We start from the raw sequence: 14,988 nt of genomic DNA, 5'->3' as shown, positions 1-14,988 counted from the left end.
CCCCGCTTCTAGTGCCCTGCCATTCAGGGAAGAGAATGTTATTTTTCTGAAACTGGTAAGTGGGTGGGACTGCAGGAAGAGACTCCTTAGTAGACCCTGCCTGCCTCAGGATCCAAGCTGTTGCTAAGGAAAGTGGCAGGAGCCAAAAATCGACATCAACAACCAGAGAGAAGCAAGAAAAATATTCACCATTCCATAGCTTGCGTGTCGGGGAAAGTAGCAGCCTGACGAGGCACGTATGGGAATAGACCTCGTTTTGGCCTCAAGATCTCATTTGCCTTTTGTGTTTCTCCTTTAGGGTTGGTGTTGATTCGGACCAAGAACACTTGGTAAATATGCGTTTGTGTTGTCTGGCATTCCTGTTGAACGTGCAGCCGTTCGGAAAGAAAATGGCCTACCGTAGACTTCATGCCGCTCTTATTTAGATCCTGGCCTGTTTCTACCAGCTTTTAACTGACACCGTTCCTGGCTTTTCTCACTGCTTGATAGAGACAAAACCAAATTTTAGACAACATGTGGTTATCAGGGGTGACAGCTCTCCTATCTGTGGGCCAGCCCGGGCTTTGGCCAGGGAGGGGAACAGTCCTGTAAGCGCTCCTGGGTTTTCAAGTGACGGCTCTGGCACACGGAGCCTTTTTCCACTCTGGTTTGCGCATGAAGGCTTGTCTCTGATGTCAGCCCCACTCCAGCTGCTCTTCCTGTGTAACTTTCAAATTGGATGACCAGCAGCTGCCCTTGAGAACCGCCTAGAAGCTTTGCAGTCCTCAACCAGTCTTCCCTGGCTGTTCAGGAGAATGTACTTTCTTGTCCCATGCCTCTACCTTGCCCGCGTCTCCTTGCTTAATTCCAGGTGTCCTTTTCTCATTGGTTCCTCTGAACCTGAGCCTGGTAGGTGCCTTCTCTAAACTGGCCACCCTTTTCTGGTGTTTTTCCATCTGCTTTTTAATGGTTTCTGAGCACCACTGAATACATGACTCCGTCCTAGACATTAGATGAGAAATCACAGAAATTATGTCTTTAAAGATGGAAAGCCTCTCTTCCAAAACGCATTCTTTTTCTTGTCTGAAACAAGCCACAGTCTATTTGTCTTCAGGGTGTGGTTCCAAAAAAAAAAAAAAAATTTCTCAGATTCATTTCCTAAATGCTGATTTCGTTAGCCGTTGAGTGATGAGTGTGTATGTAATATAGTCGGTACTCGCCTCTTTTGTGATCAGAACTGGACTAGTATAGTTTCATGGGCTTGAAATACTTGTGCAAACCAGGCTGGATAAATCCCCATGATGCCGAGCTCCTGGGGTAGTTTCTAAGTTTCTAAGTAGTTCCTCAAGGCTTCACCCGTGTCCAAATAAGAATCGAGTATCATACGATTCACCAGACAAATGCTTGGTCATGAGCCACATAAGTCTCCACCTGCTATGTCACCTCTGTCACCACAGAGGAGAAATGGGAATGGAGAAGGAAAGCCAGGTAGGTGAGTACCAGCAGTGAGATACAGGAAAAAACTGCCATTTTTCCCTTGCCCTCGAAACCGTATGGGTGTCTTGCTTTGTTACATCGTGTAGTCGGTATTTCGAGCGTCCACTGGGAGGCAGAGAGGAACATGATAGTAAGTATAGGTGTTATGTGGTGACGGGATCATGAGATTTATAGACCCATTGCTCTTCAAAACGCAGAGACGTACAAACCTTTGTGTACCAGTGTGAAAGGAAGTACAGGTGTTTTTCAGCTCTCATAAGCCAGTACAGTGTTCTCAAGCATTCTCATTTTGTGTATGTTTTGATACATGTTGAGAGGAAGATTTATTTATTTATTTTGAAGATCGGGAAGGACAGGAAAGAACCAAAACCCAGAATCTAAACTCCTACAGAAAGCCTGGGACTGTGGAACATCCACGCTAGAAAGGGCCTTTGAGATTCTTTACCCCTCGCCCTGTGTACACGAAGAAATCCAGGCTCAGAGAGGGGAAGGGACTTGTCCAACTAGTTCATGTCAGAGCTGAGATGAACCAGATCACCGAACTGCCCCGCTGCTGACTGTACCACATTACAAATAAGGACCCAGTTTGGTTTTGGAAGCTATTTTAGAAGGGGCCTGCTTGCTATGTTAGTTTTCCCTTCTAGCCTCTCAGGCTTACCATGGAATTTTTCTGCTTGCTTTCATTTTGCTAGTGGTCTAAGAACGTAGTAGCATCTTTGCAAAAGCCAGTTACTTTTGGGACCCATAGCAACTCCCAAAGATAGGGATGTCGATGTGATGTTTTCTACTTAAGATGCAATTCACATTGTGGGTGTAAGTCTTGCAGATTTAAGGGCGAATTATCCCACACTGATTTGTTTTAAATGACAGTAGACCCATAAATCAGCAGGCAGCCTGAGTAATAGAGGTGTTCAGAAAAACATTTCAATTTCGTATTCCAGAGCTGCAAAATACAAGCTATTAAATTTTTAATGTTACCCATGATAGAGGGTATCTTGTATGAAGTAGGCTATATTTCCAAGTCTACAAAGAAATGATTCTAAATAAATGTGTTTTTTATCTTGGTGTATGTATTGATTTCTTTATTATCTATTTGCAGGGTATTCCTGAAAATGAGAGAAGAACCACCAAAGCAGAGAGTGCCTGGCTTTTCCGGATATGGTACAACTTTGACCATAAGTATCCTTAACCGAGGGGGAAAAATGGTTGTGTGAACATGGTCAGTTACAATTTAATGGAATGGCTGTTTTGATTTTTCCCTTCCTGAAGTGGAATACAAAGCCTACCTTTGGTCTTCCCTTTCCCCTTCAGTGTGGTGGATGGAGAAGGTTATTAAAGACAATCCACACAAATGAATTCCCCTGAAAACCCAGGACGCCAGCAGGGAGCGGTTCGTACAGAAAGTGGCTGTGTGATGGGCCTCCGGAGCCCTCATGGTAGACTTTCTTCCCTCTCTTGGCCTATTTATTGAGCAGTCGTTGTCTTTTACCTAATTTAGTGAATCTTGCAAAAGGTATTTGCCGGTCCTTGTCAGTGCACCTGCTAGGATAAAAGAGGAAATGCTGCCTCAGGGAAAAGCGTGAGTGTGAGGTGAAAATGGAGTCATGTTAGATCCCGCAGTAGCCAGTGGCGGGCCTGCTTTCCCTGACCTGTCAGGAGACTGGAATATTCGCCTCTCCACTCATGGTGCCAGTGTTTCCTTGTTTACCAAATCTCTGTCTTCTCCTATAGTAACTCTTCTACTTTGGGTTGTGTTATGTTGTATGACCTGTTTAAGTCATGCCTTTCAGAAAACAGTTTATCCCTTACTATTTACTAAAATCAATTTCTTGGGGGAGCCTGGGTGGCTCAGTCAGTTAAGCGTCGGCCTTCGACTCAGGTCGTGGTCCCAGGGTCCTGGGATCGAGCCCCACATCGGGCTCCCTGCTCTGCGGGAAGCCTGCTTCTCCCTCTCCCTCTATCCCTGCTTGTGTGTGCTCTCTTGTGCACTCTCTCTCTGTCAAATAAATAAATAAAATCTTTAAAAAATCGGTTTCTTATTTGAAAATTGAACTGGGAAAAGGGACCATGCAGTTCTTTCAGGCTGAGGCTTATTAGTAAATGAATCAAAACCCGGTTTGTGTTCCACCAAAGCCAATTTGGGACAACCATGTAAAACATGTTTCCCTTGCTTTTGACTTGCTGATGAAAGCCTTGTATATTTAAGAAAAATGCACTTGGCACTTATCGTTAGAAGCTACTACTTACTATATTCCATTTGCTAGATTTTTACAATCACTTTTTGCAAGTACTCAAAATTAAATTACTGTATGGAAACAAGAATGCAAGCGTATCTGTGGTATTAAGACTCCCAGTAGCGAGAGAAATCCTGCCTCTTTAAAATTGTTTAATGATTATGTCATTACTTCTGGCTCCATTATCAGCATTTTGGGTATAAGCCATTCCCATATCTCTTGGGGCTTTTTCTTCCCTCTGATTTAACAAAAATTGTGTAATGTTTCCTGCATAAAATGTACATTTTCTGCATAATATATGTACAAAACAACTAAATAATCCTGATGTAGAGAAAGAGCAGAATAATAGCTTATTTTTCTGTATATTTTTATAGAAGTGAACTCAAGATTTGACTCAGTACTACTAGACTAAGACCCAGTAATTTTTTTTTTTTTTTTTTGAGAGAGAGCTGGGGCAGGGAGGGCCAGGAGGAGAGGGAGAGAGAGAGACACTTAAGCAGGCTCCACGCCCAGCACAGAGCCTGACATGGGGCTCGATCCCACGGCCCTGATACCATGACCTGAGCTGAAACCAAGAGTCGGACACTTAACCGACTGTGCCACCCAGGCGCCCTAAGACCCGGTAATTTTAATACCTAGTGCCCCTAGTAGAATTAATCATTCATCCTTCTAGATTTCAGGTCCTTTGTGTAGCCAGATTGTTATAATTGAGATATAACTGAAATAACATACCCAAATCTTAAGCTGGCGTCCTATGTATATACCTGTGTGCTTGCTACCCTTTAAAGATATTTAGAACATTTCCAGCATCCCCGAAGCTGCCCTGTGTTCCCTTATAGTCCGTGCCTTCCCTGCCCCTCCTCCCTGCAAAGGGCAACCACCATTCTGATTTCTAGCAACATGGATTAGTTTTACCTGGTTTTGATCTTCATAAAGACGGAATCATGTATCACATATTATTTTATGTCTTGCTTTTTTCACTTAGCAACGTGTACCAGTAATTCATTCTTTTTCGTTGCTCTGTGGTGTTCCAGAGTGTGAATATACTACAGGTTTGTGTGTGTGTTTGCTTGTTTTTCCAACCGTCCTACTGTTGATAAACATTTGGGTTGTTTCCACCTTTTGGCTGTTACGAACAAAGTTAAACATCCACGTATGCATCTCTTGGTGACCATCAGCATTCATTTCTCTCCTGGGTATATATACCTAGGAGAAAAATTTAGGGCAAGTGTATTGTTCAGCTTGCATAGATATTGCCAACCAGTTCTCCACAGTGCTTGTAACCAATTTACATTTCCCACCAGCAGCTTAAGGGAGTCCCACTTGTTCCAGATCTCCACCAAAACTTGATATTTAATCAGCCGTTTAAATTTTAGCCATTTCCATGGGTGCGTAGCGATACCACATGTGGTGCAATTTGCATTCCTCTGATCGCCGGTGAGATCGAGCATCCCTTCATATGTTTATTGGCTATTTGGACTTCATTTTTTATGAAGTATGTCTGTTTAGTTCTTTTGCCCATTATTTAATTGATTTGTCTTATCTTTTTCTTATTGACTTGTAGTTCTTTCTATGTTCCTGAATTGGGTTCTCTGTTGGTTATATGTACTATGAATATCTTCCCCCAGTCTGTGGCTCACCTTTTAATTTTCTTAATCCTGTCTTGTAAGGAACAGAAATTCTTCATTTTAATGAGGTTTACTTTATTACTCTTTTTTTTTTCTTTTTTAAAGATTTTTATTTATTTGTTATTGAGAGAGAGAGAATGAGAGCGAGAGCATGAGGGGGGGAGGGTCAGAGGGAGAAGCAGGCTCCCCGCCGAGCAGGGAGCCCGATGCGGGACTCGATCCCGGGACTCCAGGATCACGACCTGAGCCGAAGGCAGTCGCTTAACCAACTGAGCCACCCAGGCGCCCCTCTTACTCTTTTCTTTTGGTGCTTTTGTGTCTTGATAAATCTTTTATATCCCAAGATCCTATGTTTTCTTCTAGAAGTGTGATTGTCTTAGCTATCACATTTAAGTTTTTGACCCACCACAAATTAATTTTTGTGTATGGTGTGAGGTATGGGTCAAGACCTACTTTTTTCCCATATGAGTAGGCAGTTAACCCAGCACCATTTATTGAAAATGCCATCCTTAGCCCACTGAAGTGCAGTGGGGCCTTTGTTGTAAATCACATGGCCATATAAGTGGAAATCTGTTTCTGGACTTTCTTTTCTCTTTGTCTTTTTTTTTTTTTTTCCACATCAATACCACACTCTATTAATGATTGTACTTTTTAATAAATCTTGCTATCCAGTTGGGGAAGTTCTATAGGTTTGTTATTCCTTAGTATTGCCCTGTCTATTTTAGGTTCATTGCGTTTTCATCTAAATTTTAGGAACAGCCTGCCACTTTCCATACACACACTCACACACACACACACACTCACACTCACACTCACCCACTCACCAAAAAAACCTGCTGGCAATTCTCTCGGGTTTGTATTAAATCAAAAGATGAATTTGGAGAGAACTGACATCTTAACAATATTGAGTCTTCCAATCTATGAACACAGTATATCCTTTAATTTCTCTCATTAATGTTTTATAGTTTTCAGTGACAAGTCTTACACATCTTTTATTATATTTATTATCCCTAAGTATTTGATGCTATTGCAAATATTCCGACCTTGTATCCAGCAATCTTGTTAATAAGTTCACTTATTATTATAAAATGGTTTATAGATTTTTTTTATTTACTGTTCATAAAATCAGGTGAAAAATATTGTGTCTTTTTTTCTTTTCTAACACCTTTTTTTTTTTAAAGATTTTATTTATTTATTTGAGACAGAATGAGAGAGAGAGCACATGAGAGGGGGGAGGGTCAGAGGGAGAAGCAGGCTCCCCGCTGAGGAGGGAGCCCAATGCGGGACTCGATCCCGGGACTCCAGGATCATGACCTGAGCCAAAGGCAGTCGCTTAACCAACTGAGCCACCCAGGCACCCACCTTACTTTTTTTTAATGTCTTATTACACTGGCTGGACCTCTCCAGTACAATGTTGAATGTAAGTGATGATAGTGGACATTTTTGTCTTGTTCCTGACCTCAGGAGGAAAATTTTCAATACTTCACCATTAAGTATGATGTTAGCTGTAAGTTTTTTTTAGGATTTCATTTATTTATTTGAGGGAGAAAGAGCACAAGCAGGGTGGGAAAGGACAGAGGAAGAGGGAGAAGCAGACTCCCTGCTGAGCTGGGAGCCCAATGCGGGACTCGATCCCAGGACCGTGGGATCATGACCTAAGCCACCCAGGCACCCCAGCTGTAGGTTTTGAGATAGCCTTTGTCAAGGATATCCCCTTCTATTTCTAGTCTGCTGAGAGTTTTTATATCATGAACAGGCATTGAATATTATCAGATGCTCTTTCTGCATCAATTGAGATGGTCATGTATTTGTTCTCCTCTAATCTTTCGTTGTGCTATTTTCATTGATTGACTGTTAAACCAGTCCTGCATGGCTGGAACGAATCCCATTTGGTTGTGATACACCATCCCTTGTGTGTGTCACTGGACTTAGTTTACTGATATTTTGTGTCTGATTTTTGTGTCTGTTTTCATGAGTGATATTGGCTTGTGGGTTTTGGTTTTGCTTCGCTTGCGTTTCAGGTATAAAATCCATGACAGGGAATATAAGCCCATTTTGCCCAGCCAGAAAATACATATACAAGATGTAACAAGATAATGCTGGTTTGATGACATGAATGGGGAGCAATATTTCTCTTTTTCTATTTTCTGGAGGATTGGTATTTTTTCTTCCTTAAGTGCTGGGAAGACTGTACCAGTGAAGTCACCTGGGCCTGGAGTGTTTTGTCTGAGAGACAGGACTAGTCCTCATTTTTTTTTTTTTAAAGATTTTATTTATTTATTTGAGAGTGAGAACGAGAGAGCATGAGAGGGGGAGGGTCAGAGGGAGAAGCAGACTCCCCGCCGAGCAGGGAGCCCGATGCGGGACTCGATCCCGGGACTCCAGGATCATGACCTGAGCCGAAGGCAGTCACTTAACCAACTGAGCCACCCAGGCGCCCCCTAGTCCTCATTTTTTTTTTTTTTTTAAGATTTTATTTATTTATTCACGAGAGACAGAGAGAGAGACAGAGACAGAGGCAGAGGGAGAAGCAGGCTCCCCGCGGAGCAGGGAGCCCGATGCGGGACTCGATCCCGGGACCCTGGGATCATGACCTAAGCCGAAGGCAGACGCTTAACCGACTGAGCCACCCAGGCGTCCCCCTAGTCCTCATTTTTTAAAAAGGTTTTATTTATTTGAGAAAGAGAGAGAGTGCAAGTTGGGGGAGGGGCAGAAGGAAAGGCAGAGAATCTCAAGCAGACTCTGCGCTGAGCACGAAGCCCAGCACAGGACTCAGTCCCATAACCCTGAGATCACGACTTGAGCTGAAACCAAGAGTCAGACACTTAACCGACTGAGTCACCCAGGCACCCCAGGACTATTCCTCATTTTCAACTGACAACAACCTTAGGTTGTGACTTTAGAAAGTGGGGAATGTGTATATGTGTCTTTCTCCCATTGTCTCTCCTTTTTCTTATGATTCCCTCTTGTTTTCTTCTGAGTATTACATATATTATCATGTCTGTTTTTATTTTTTAGAGAATAAATGAACACTGAAATGAGGGTCTATGATAGAGGAACTCGTGATACATCATTTTTAAATTTTTTTGATGTTTTTAGAATTGAATTTCCTTTGATACGAAGTTTCAACTCATTCAAGATGCCAGCTGAATTCACAATAGAGGATTAAAACCATTTTTGTTACTAAATTCTGTGGCTGGAAAATTTCATCTTTTTTCTGACTCTTACCCACTCTTTACTTTCGACCGCATCTCCTTCAGCACTAAACTGAGAGTGATTCTGTCTTCCCTTTGGTTCTAGTAAAAGCAGAAAGGCAATGTGATGCCATGGACCATGGCACAGGGCTTGGAATCCAACCAATCTGAGTTCATGTATGGGTCCTTCACTTGCTTCATTGTGTGACTTTTCGGCGGGTCATTCCTTTCCCTGAGCCTCAGTTTCCATTTCTGTGAAACAGAGATCGTAACAAAATCTCCCTTTGCTGTCTCACTGGCATAATGTGAAAGCCCTCTGCTGCCCTCTGAAGTGGCGGGTACACCGGGAGGGTGGTGGTGAGCACACGACTTGTTCTTTTGCATTTGGGAAGAAAGGGGCGTGGCTCTTCCTTAACCTGCGGCGCAGCTATCTGAAGCCCCTGCTGACGCACAGTGGACCTCCACTCACTACAACGCTCCCTGCCTGCTGCGGGCCCATCGCCAGATGCCTGACCAGCCCCCAAGCTTATGAAGTAAGTTGCTTTTATCCAAAACCTAAGTTCTTCATGAAGTTAAATTGTTCTGCTCTGTGGATGCGTCACTGGTTTGGTTTTGCTTCGCTTGCCTTTCAGGTGTAAAATCCATGACAGGGAATATAAGCCCATTTTGCCCAGCCAGAAAATACATAGAGATACATACAGAAATCTAGAGATACAATTTCACGGTCTTTGAAACATCATTTGAAAAGAGATCTAGTGTTATTACCTCACTTACTGTCAGTGATTTTAGTAAATAATTCTATTTCCACGCTGGTTTTGATTTATTTACACTATGTGGCCCAAGCTCGGTACGGAATGTGTTACATTTTCATCTAGGAATTAGAGTGGTCACAGTCATGTTGAGGGGATTAATAAAACAATTCTTGATACCCCTAAAGTGCAACAGATGGTCTTTTGCTTCAAGCCTGCCAACTTTTGGCTATCAGGGAGAGTTTATCTACCGGTGTTCCACATTGCTAGGCTACACGAGCACATCTAGATAGTATCTAGAGTCCCGATTTTTTTTTTTCCTTAGCTGCCAACATGAGATTGGTGATTTGGCAAGCGTCGCAACACAGAAAGAAATGACAAATGCTAACCAGCCTTCATTTTAAAACATGAACATCTTATTTTTCAAGTTCTTTTTTAAAAACCTTTGCTTCCTTAGGGCACCTGGATGGCTCATTCGTTAAGCGTCTGCCTGTGGCTCAGGTCATGATCCCAGTGTCCTGGGATCGAGCCCTGCATTGGGCTCCCTGCTCCGCGGGAAGCCCGCTTCTCCCTCTCCCGCTCCCCCTGCTTGTGTTCCCTCTCTTGCTGTGTCTCTCTCTGTCAAATAAGTAAATAAAATCTTTAAAAAAACAAAAAACAAAACCTTTGCTCCCAACCCAGGCCTTCAGAAATCATCTGTGGCATCAGATACAGTGCCCACATTAACAAAGCCCACCACCGGGGCTAGTCTGATGCAGCAGCTCGGGTAGAGCGACAAGGCAGCGACGACGCATGTAGACAGGCCCTGGGCAGTTCCCTGCGCCCTCCTCTGTGGTGTGGTAGAGCAGAGCCCCCAGAGAACGGACGGGAAGAGGAGTCTTAGTAGAGGCCGCACCCACAGGGCGGGGCGCCCTGTTGAGTCCGTGCACCTTTTTGAAGATTGTGCCCCAGGGGTGGGGAAGCAGCCATGTTGTCTTGTCTCTCCCTTCCACATTGCCCAGGCTCCCCTCTCGAGCAGCCTCCATCTCCTCTGTGCCCTGTCAGCCCACGAGGCTCTGTGCAGAGGGGCAGCCAGCTTCGTCAGTTCAGTCAGTGAGGCTTGGCTCTGGGATTCCAGAGACCCACTCACCGTCACCAAAAGCCGAGAGTTCCACAACAACTGTGCGTCCTGTGGAATATAGCAAAATACAACATGGTTGTATTTGTCCCCTAGGGCTGCCATAACAGTACCACAGACCGAATGGCTCAACAGAAATGTGTTGTCTCGTAGTTCTGGAGGCTCGAAGTCTGAGGTCAAAGTGTGGGCAGGGTTGGTTCCTCCTGAGGGCTGTGAGGGAGAACCTGCTCCGGGCCTCTCCCCGGCTTCTGGTGGTTTGCTGCCAGTCTTTGGTGTCGCTTGGCTTGTAGATACATTACGTAGATCTCTGTCTTCATCTTCACGTGACACTCTGTGTGTGTGTGTGTGTGTGTGTGTGTCACCAAATTTCCCCTTTTGTAAGGACACGCACCAGTCATACTGGATCAGGGCCCACACTAATGACCTCATCTTAACTGGATCATCGGCAAAGACCCTATTTCCATATAAGGTCACATTCACAGGTACCGGTGGTTGGGATTTCAGCATCTTTTGGGGGGGATATCATGTAATCCCTAACAACCAAAAAACTTAATTTTTAATGTTATTTTTCATTTGTTAATTACCTACTTTTTTAGTTATAAAAGTTAACGCCCTTGTGGCCAGATATTCAAACAGTATGGAATGTACAAAGTGAAAGATCAGTTTGCTCCTTCTCCCACCTACATCCCCCCAGAGACAGTCTTTATTAAGGATTTCTTGTGTATACTTCCTAATGCACAGGAAGTACATGTTACTTACATGTGTATATATAGCTTTGCACAGACTTACATATATAGCTTTGTTACTGTTTTATACAAATGAGATCACAATTGCATTGTCCGGCTACTTGCATTTTTCACTTTAACGATAGATCGTGGCTACCTTTCTATGAGTACATGAGAACCCGTTATCTTCTCCTTATTCATGGCTTCATAGTGCGGCTGGAGCAGCATTGATTTAATCAGTCTCCTACGGATAGACCTTTAAGTTGTTTCCTTTCCTTTTTTGTCATTACAAACCATGTTTATAGTAAATATTCTTGTACCTATGAATTTATCCAAGCATATAAAGGTATATAAGATAGATTTTAAGGGGTAAATTGCTGAGTCAAAAGGCATTATGTGCATTTTAAAATTTGATAGATATTGCCCCAAACCTCAAACTTAATAGAGTCCTTGGAAGGTGCTGAAGAGCCTCTGCTGTGTGTGAAGGAGCCCCCAGCTTTGCTGGCGAGTATCACTCAGTGAGGGAACAGACCCTGGTGGGCCTTCACGTTATACTATACAGGGCAGGAGGGCATTATGGTTGGTTGGTGGAATGGGTTTGTTTGGTTTTTAATTCACCTGGCTTTGAGTACTGAGGCAAATTTCTAGCAACAGCAAATTAAAACTGTTTTGAATTGATGTCTAACAGTCTCCTCAATCTGACTATCTTAGACAAATTTAAGACTTTCAAACACACACAGCTTAGGAGAGCCGATGTATGCTGTTTGTATCAGCTCTTCTTCCCTCAAGGAGTATTAGTCACAGACTTTTTTGCCAGATCCATAGGAGTGTTTAGAATGATTCTTATGCATTATATTAGAAAAAGGTGACTTTCTGATTCTTAAAAGTAATATATATTCAATATAATAAAATTTCAGTACAGAAACGTAAGAAAATAAAAATCACTAGCAATTTTATCACGCAGAGCTAACGATCATCCCTAACATCCCTTTTGTTGACTACCCTTCCAAACTTTTCTATGCACATATAACATTCTTTTATTTACCAAAATGGCATTATATATATGCTTGATTTTTTTCCCCCTTTTGTAGAACTTTATTTAATTCTACTTTTTTGGCCACAAAATCTCCATGAGAACCAAAAGCTTATTGAGCTGGGAGACAAGTATACGGTGAGGGTTCAGCATAATTGGGGGATATTACAACTCTAGGCATTGTTCATACTGAAGTAAAAGCTTCACTTCTATACATCCACTCGGTGAGCCATTGAACTTACATTTGGAGAATACTTTCTGTGTGCCCCAAGCTGTCCGGTGGCCGGACTAGAGCATAGAAGGGGCTGAGGCTAGTGTGGGCTGGGAGAGCAGACCAGTGTGCATGCAGCTGTGGTAAAAGGGGGAAGGGCACCGTAGGGCCAGGGCTAAATAGGGGACGCCGGGAGAGAGCACAGGAGGCACACCTAAGCCAGCTTTGCAAGATCAAGGAAGACTTCCAGCAGGAGGGGACTTTCTTTTAAGACAAGACCTCAGTGATAAGCAGGCCCTAGTCACAGGAAGGAGGGTGGGGGAGACAGGAGGAAGGGAAAGCGTGAGTGATTTGAGCACCTGTCAGCAGTTCAAATGGCAGGCACACAATGGGCGGCTGGAGTGGGTGAAGCAGATGTGGGGGCGGGGCTGGGGGTGAAGGGCCCGAGTCACCACGCAGTGCCTTTATTTTTATTTTTTTTAATTTAATTTTATTATGTTATGTTAGTCACCATACAATACATCATTGGTTTTTGATGTAGTGATCCACGATTCATTGTTTTCATATAACACCCAGTGCTCCATGCAGTACGTGCCCTCCTCAATACCCATCACCGGGCTAACCCATCCCCCCACCACCCCCACCTCTAAAACCCTCAGTTTGTTTCTCAGAGTCCATAGTCTCCCATGGTTCAGCTCTCCCTCCGATCTCCCCCCCTTCATTTTTCCCTTCCTTCTCCTAATGTCCTCCATGCTGTTCCTTATGTTCCACAAATAAGTGAAACCATATGATGATTGACTTTCTCTGCTTGACTTATTTCACTTAGCATCATCTCCTCCAGTCCCATCCATGTTGATGGGAAAGTTGGGTATTCATCCTTTCTGATGGCTGAGTAATATTCCATTGTAGATATGGACCACATCTTCTTTATCCATTCATCTGTTGAAGGGCATCTCGGCTCTTTCCACAGTTTGGCTATTGTGGACATTGCTGCTATGAACATTGGGGTGCATGTGGCCCTTCTTTTCACTACATCTGTGTCTTTGGGGTAAATACCCAGGAGTGCAATTGCTGGGTCATAGGGTAGCTCTATTTTTAAATTTTTGAGGCACCTCCACACTGTTTTTCAAAGTGGCTGTACCAACTTGCATTCCCACCAACAGTGTAAGAGGGTTCCCCTTTCTCCACAACCTCTCCAGCATTTGTTGTTTCTTGCCTTGTCCATTTTTGCCATTCTAACTGATGTAAGGTGGTATCTCAGTGTGGTTTTGATTTGAATTTCCCTGATGGCTAATGATGATGAACATTTTTTCATGTGTCTGTTAGCCATTTGTATGTCTTCTTTGGAGAAGTGTCTGTTCATGTCTTCTGCCCATTTTTTGACTTTATTTGTTTTTTGGGTGTTGAGTGCCTTTAAGCCAAGGTAAGGACTGTGGGCTTTATCCTGAGGGCAGCAGGCTAGCCCTGAAGGGTTTTAAATAGGGAATCCTTGAAAAGTCTTCTATTGGAAATGTTTCTTGAGTCACATAGCAATTCTTAAGACTTATTTTATTTGCATTTAGAACCAGGAGCAACTGAAAGACGATGACTCCGATCTTATTCTCAATGATGGCGATATTAGTTTGACATATGGGGATTCTACTGTGAACACCGAATCAGGAGCATCCGGTGCCCCTAGGAGGTTTATGGGAAACAGTTCTGAAGATGCCTTGGATCGGGAGCTTGCATTTGGGGACCACGAACTGGTCATTCGGGGAACACGCCTGGTTCTTCCTATGGATGATTCTGAACCCCCATTAAATTTGTTAGATAATACGAGACACAGTCCAGCCTAAGCTTACTAATGCTCACTTAGTGATTTGTAAAATTTGCACATGTGATTGTGAAGAAATTTGTACTACCTAAAAAGTCCCAGTGCATGTCTCTGAATGTTTAAGCTATATAAATGCTCTTTATATGGCATCGAGAGAATATAAATATCCTGTACAAGGCAGATTGTGAACAAACTATTCTTTTACGTTTCATTGGCTGCACTGTGTAGATTGGATCTGTTTTAGAAAAAAGTTATTTTCACAGTGATGTTGTGTGTTCCGTTAGCTTTATGTCTCAGTTAAAGTATACAAAGTGACAGATTTACTCTTTCTTACACTTACCTGATACTTAACCAGAGTACCAAGTTCTTGTGCCGTGAATTAATTTTGTTTCGTGGGAGGGGAGGGAGAGGAAAGAGGGAGTGTTATCTCTGGGGAAGCCCATGGAGGGAGAGGTTCCTTTGTTGGGAAACTTGCGTTCATTGCTACTGCCTTGGTCATGACCTTTGTCTCTCCTTTTTCTCCGGATGGTGTTCGGATCTTGTCCCGTTGGAGTTGGGAATGAAGTGGGGTGGGGGGGCTCTCTCCCCCCTCCCCTTGCTATGAAGGAACAGATTCACTGACTTATAGGACACTGGTGTTCAGAAAAGAAGGGCTACAAATGACGTCCGAGACTGTGTTGCTTTTCTCCCAGACCAAGACCATAGGAAGGAGTCGCATCATCCTGCCAGGTTAGCTGAAGTACAGGTTTAGATGGCGCAGGGCACGTGGTCTGCATTGGCGGGGGGCCGGGGAAAAGCGCAGGAGCGG

General features: G+C 43.4%; 1 protein-coding gene across 3 annotated transcripts in view; it reads left to right on the top strand.

The window, feature by feature from the left end:
• Positions 1-14,570, top strand: part of SLC9A6 (solute carrier family 9 member A6) — a 50,247-nt gene extending 35,677 nt beyond the window's left edge. For all 3 annotated transcript variants that reach the window (XM_044911562.1, XM_021684716.1, XM_044911561.1), the window contains 4 exons: positions 299-329; positions 2,576-2,655; positions 8,960-9,065; positions 13,930-14,570. In XM_044911562.1, coding sequence (XP_044767497.1) covers positions 299-329; positions 2,576-2,655; positions 8,960-9,065; positions 13,930-14,202 — 490 coding nt within the window. In that variant the 3' untranslated portion in view covers positions 14,203-14,570. The remainder of the gene's footprint in view (positions 1-298; positions 330-2,575; positions 2,656-8,959; positions 9,066-13,929) is intronic.
• Positions 14,571-14,988: the final 418 nt, after the last annotated feature.

This window comes from Neomonachus schauinslandi, chromosome X (assembly GCF_002201575.2).
Source record: "Neomonachus schauinslandi chromosome X, ASM220157v2, whole genome shotgun sequence".
Classification (NCBI taxonomy): domain Eukaryota; kingdom Metazoa; phylum Chordata; class Mammalia; order Carnivora; family Phocidae; genus Neomonachus; species Neomonachus schauinslandi.
Note: the sequence above shows the minus strand (reverse complement) of the source record. Positions and strands in the feature narration are given on the sequence as shown.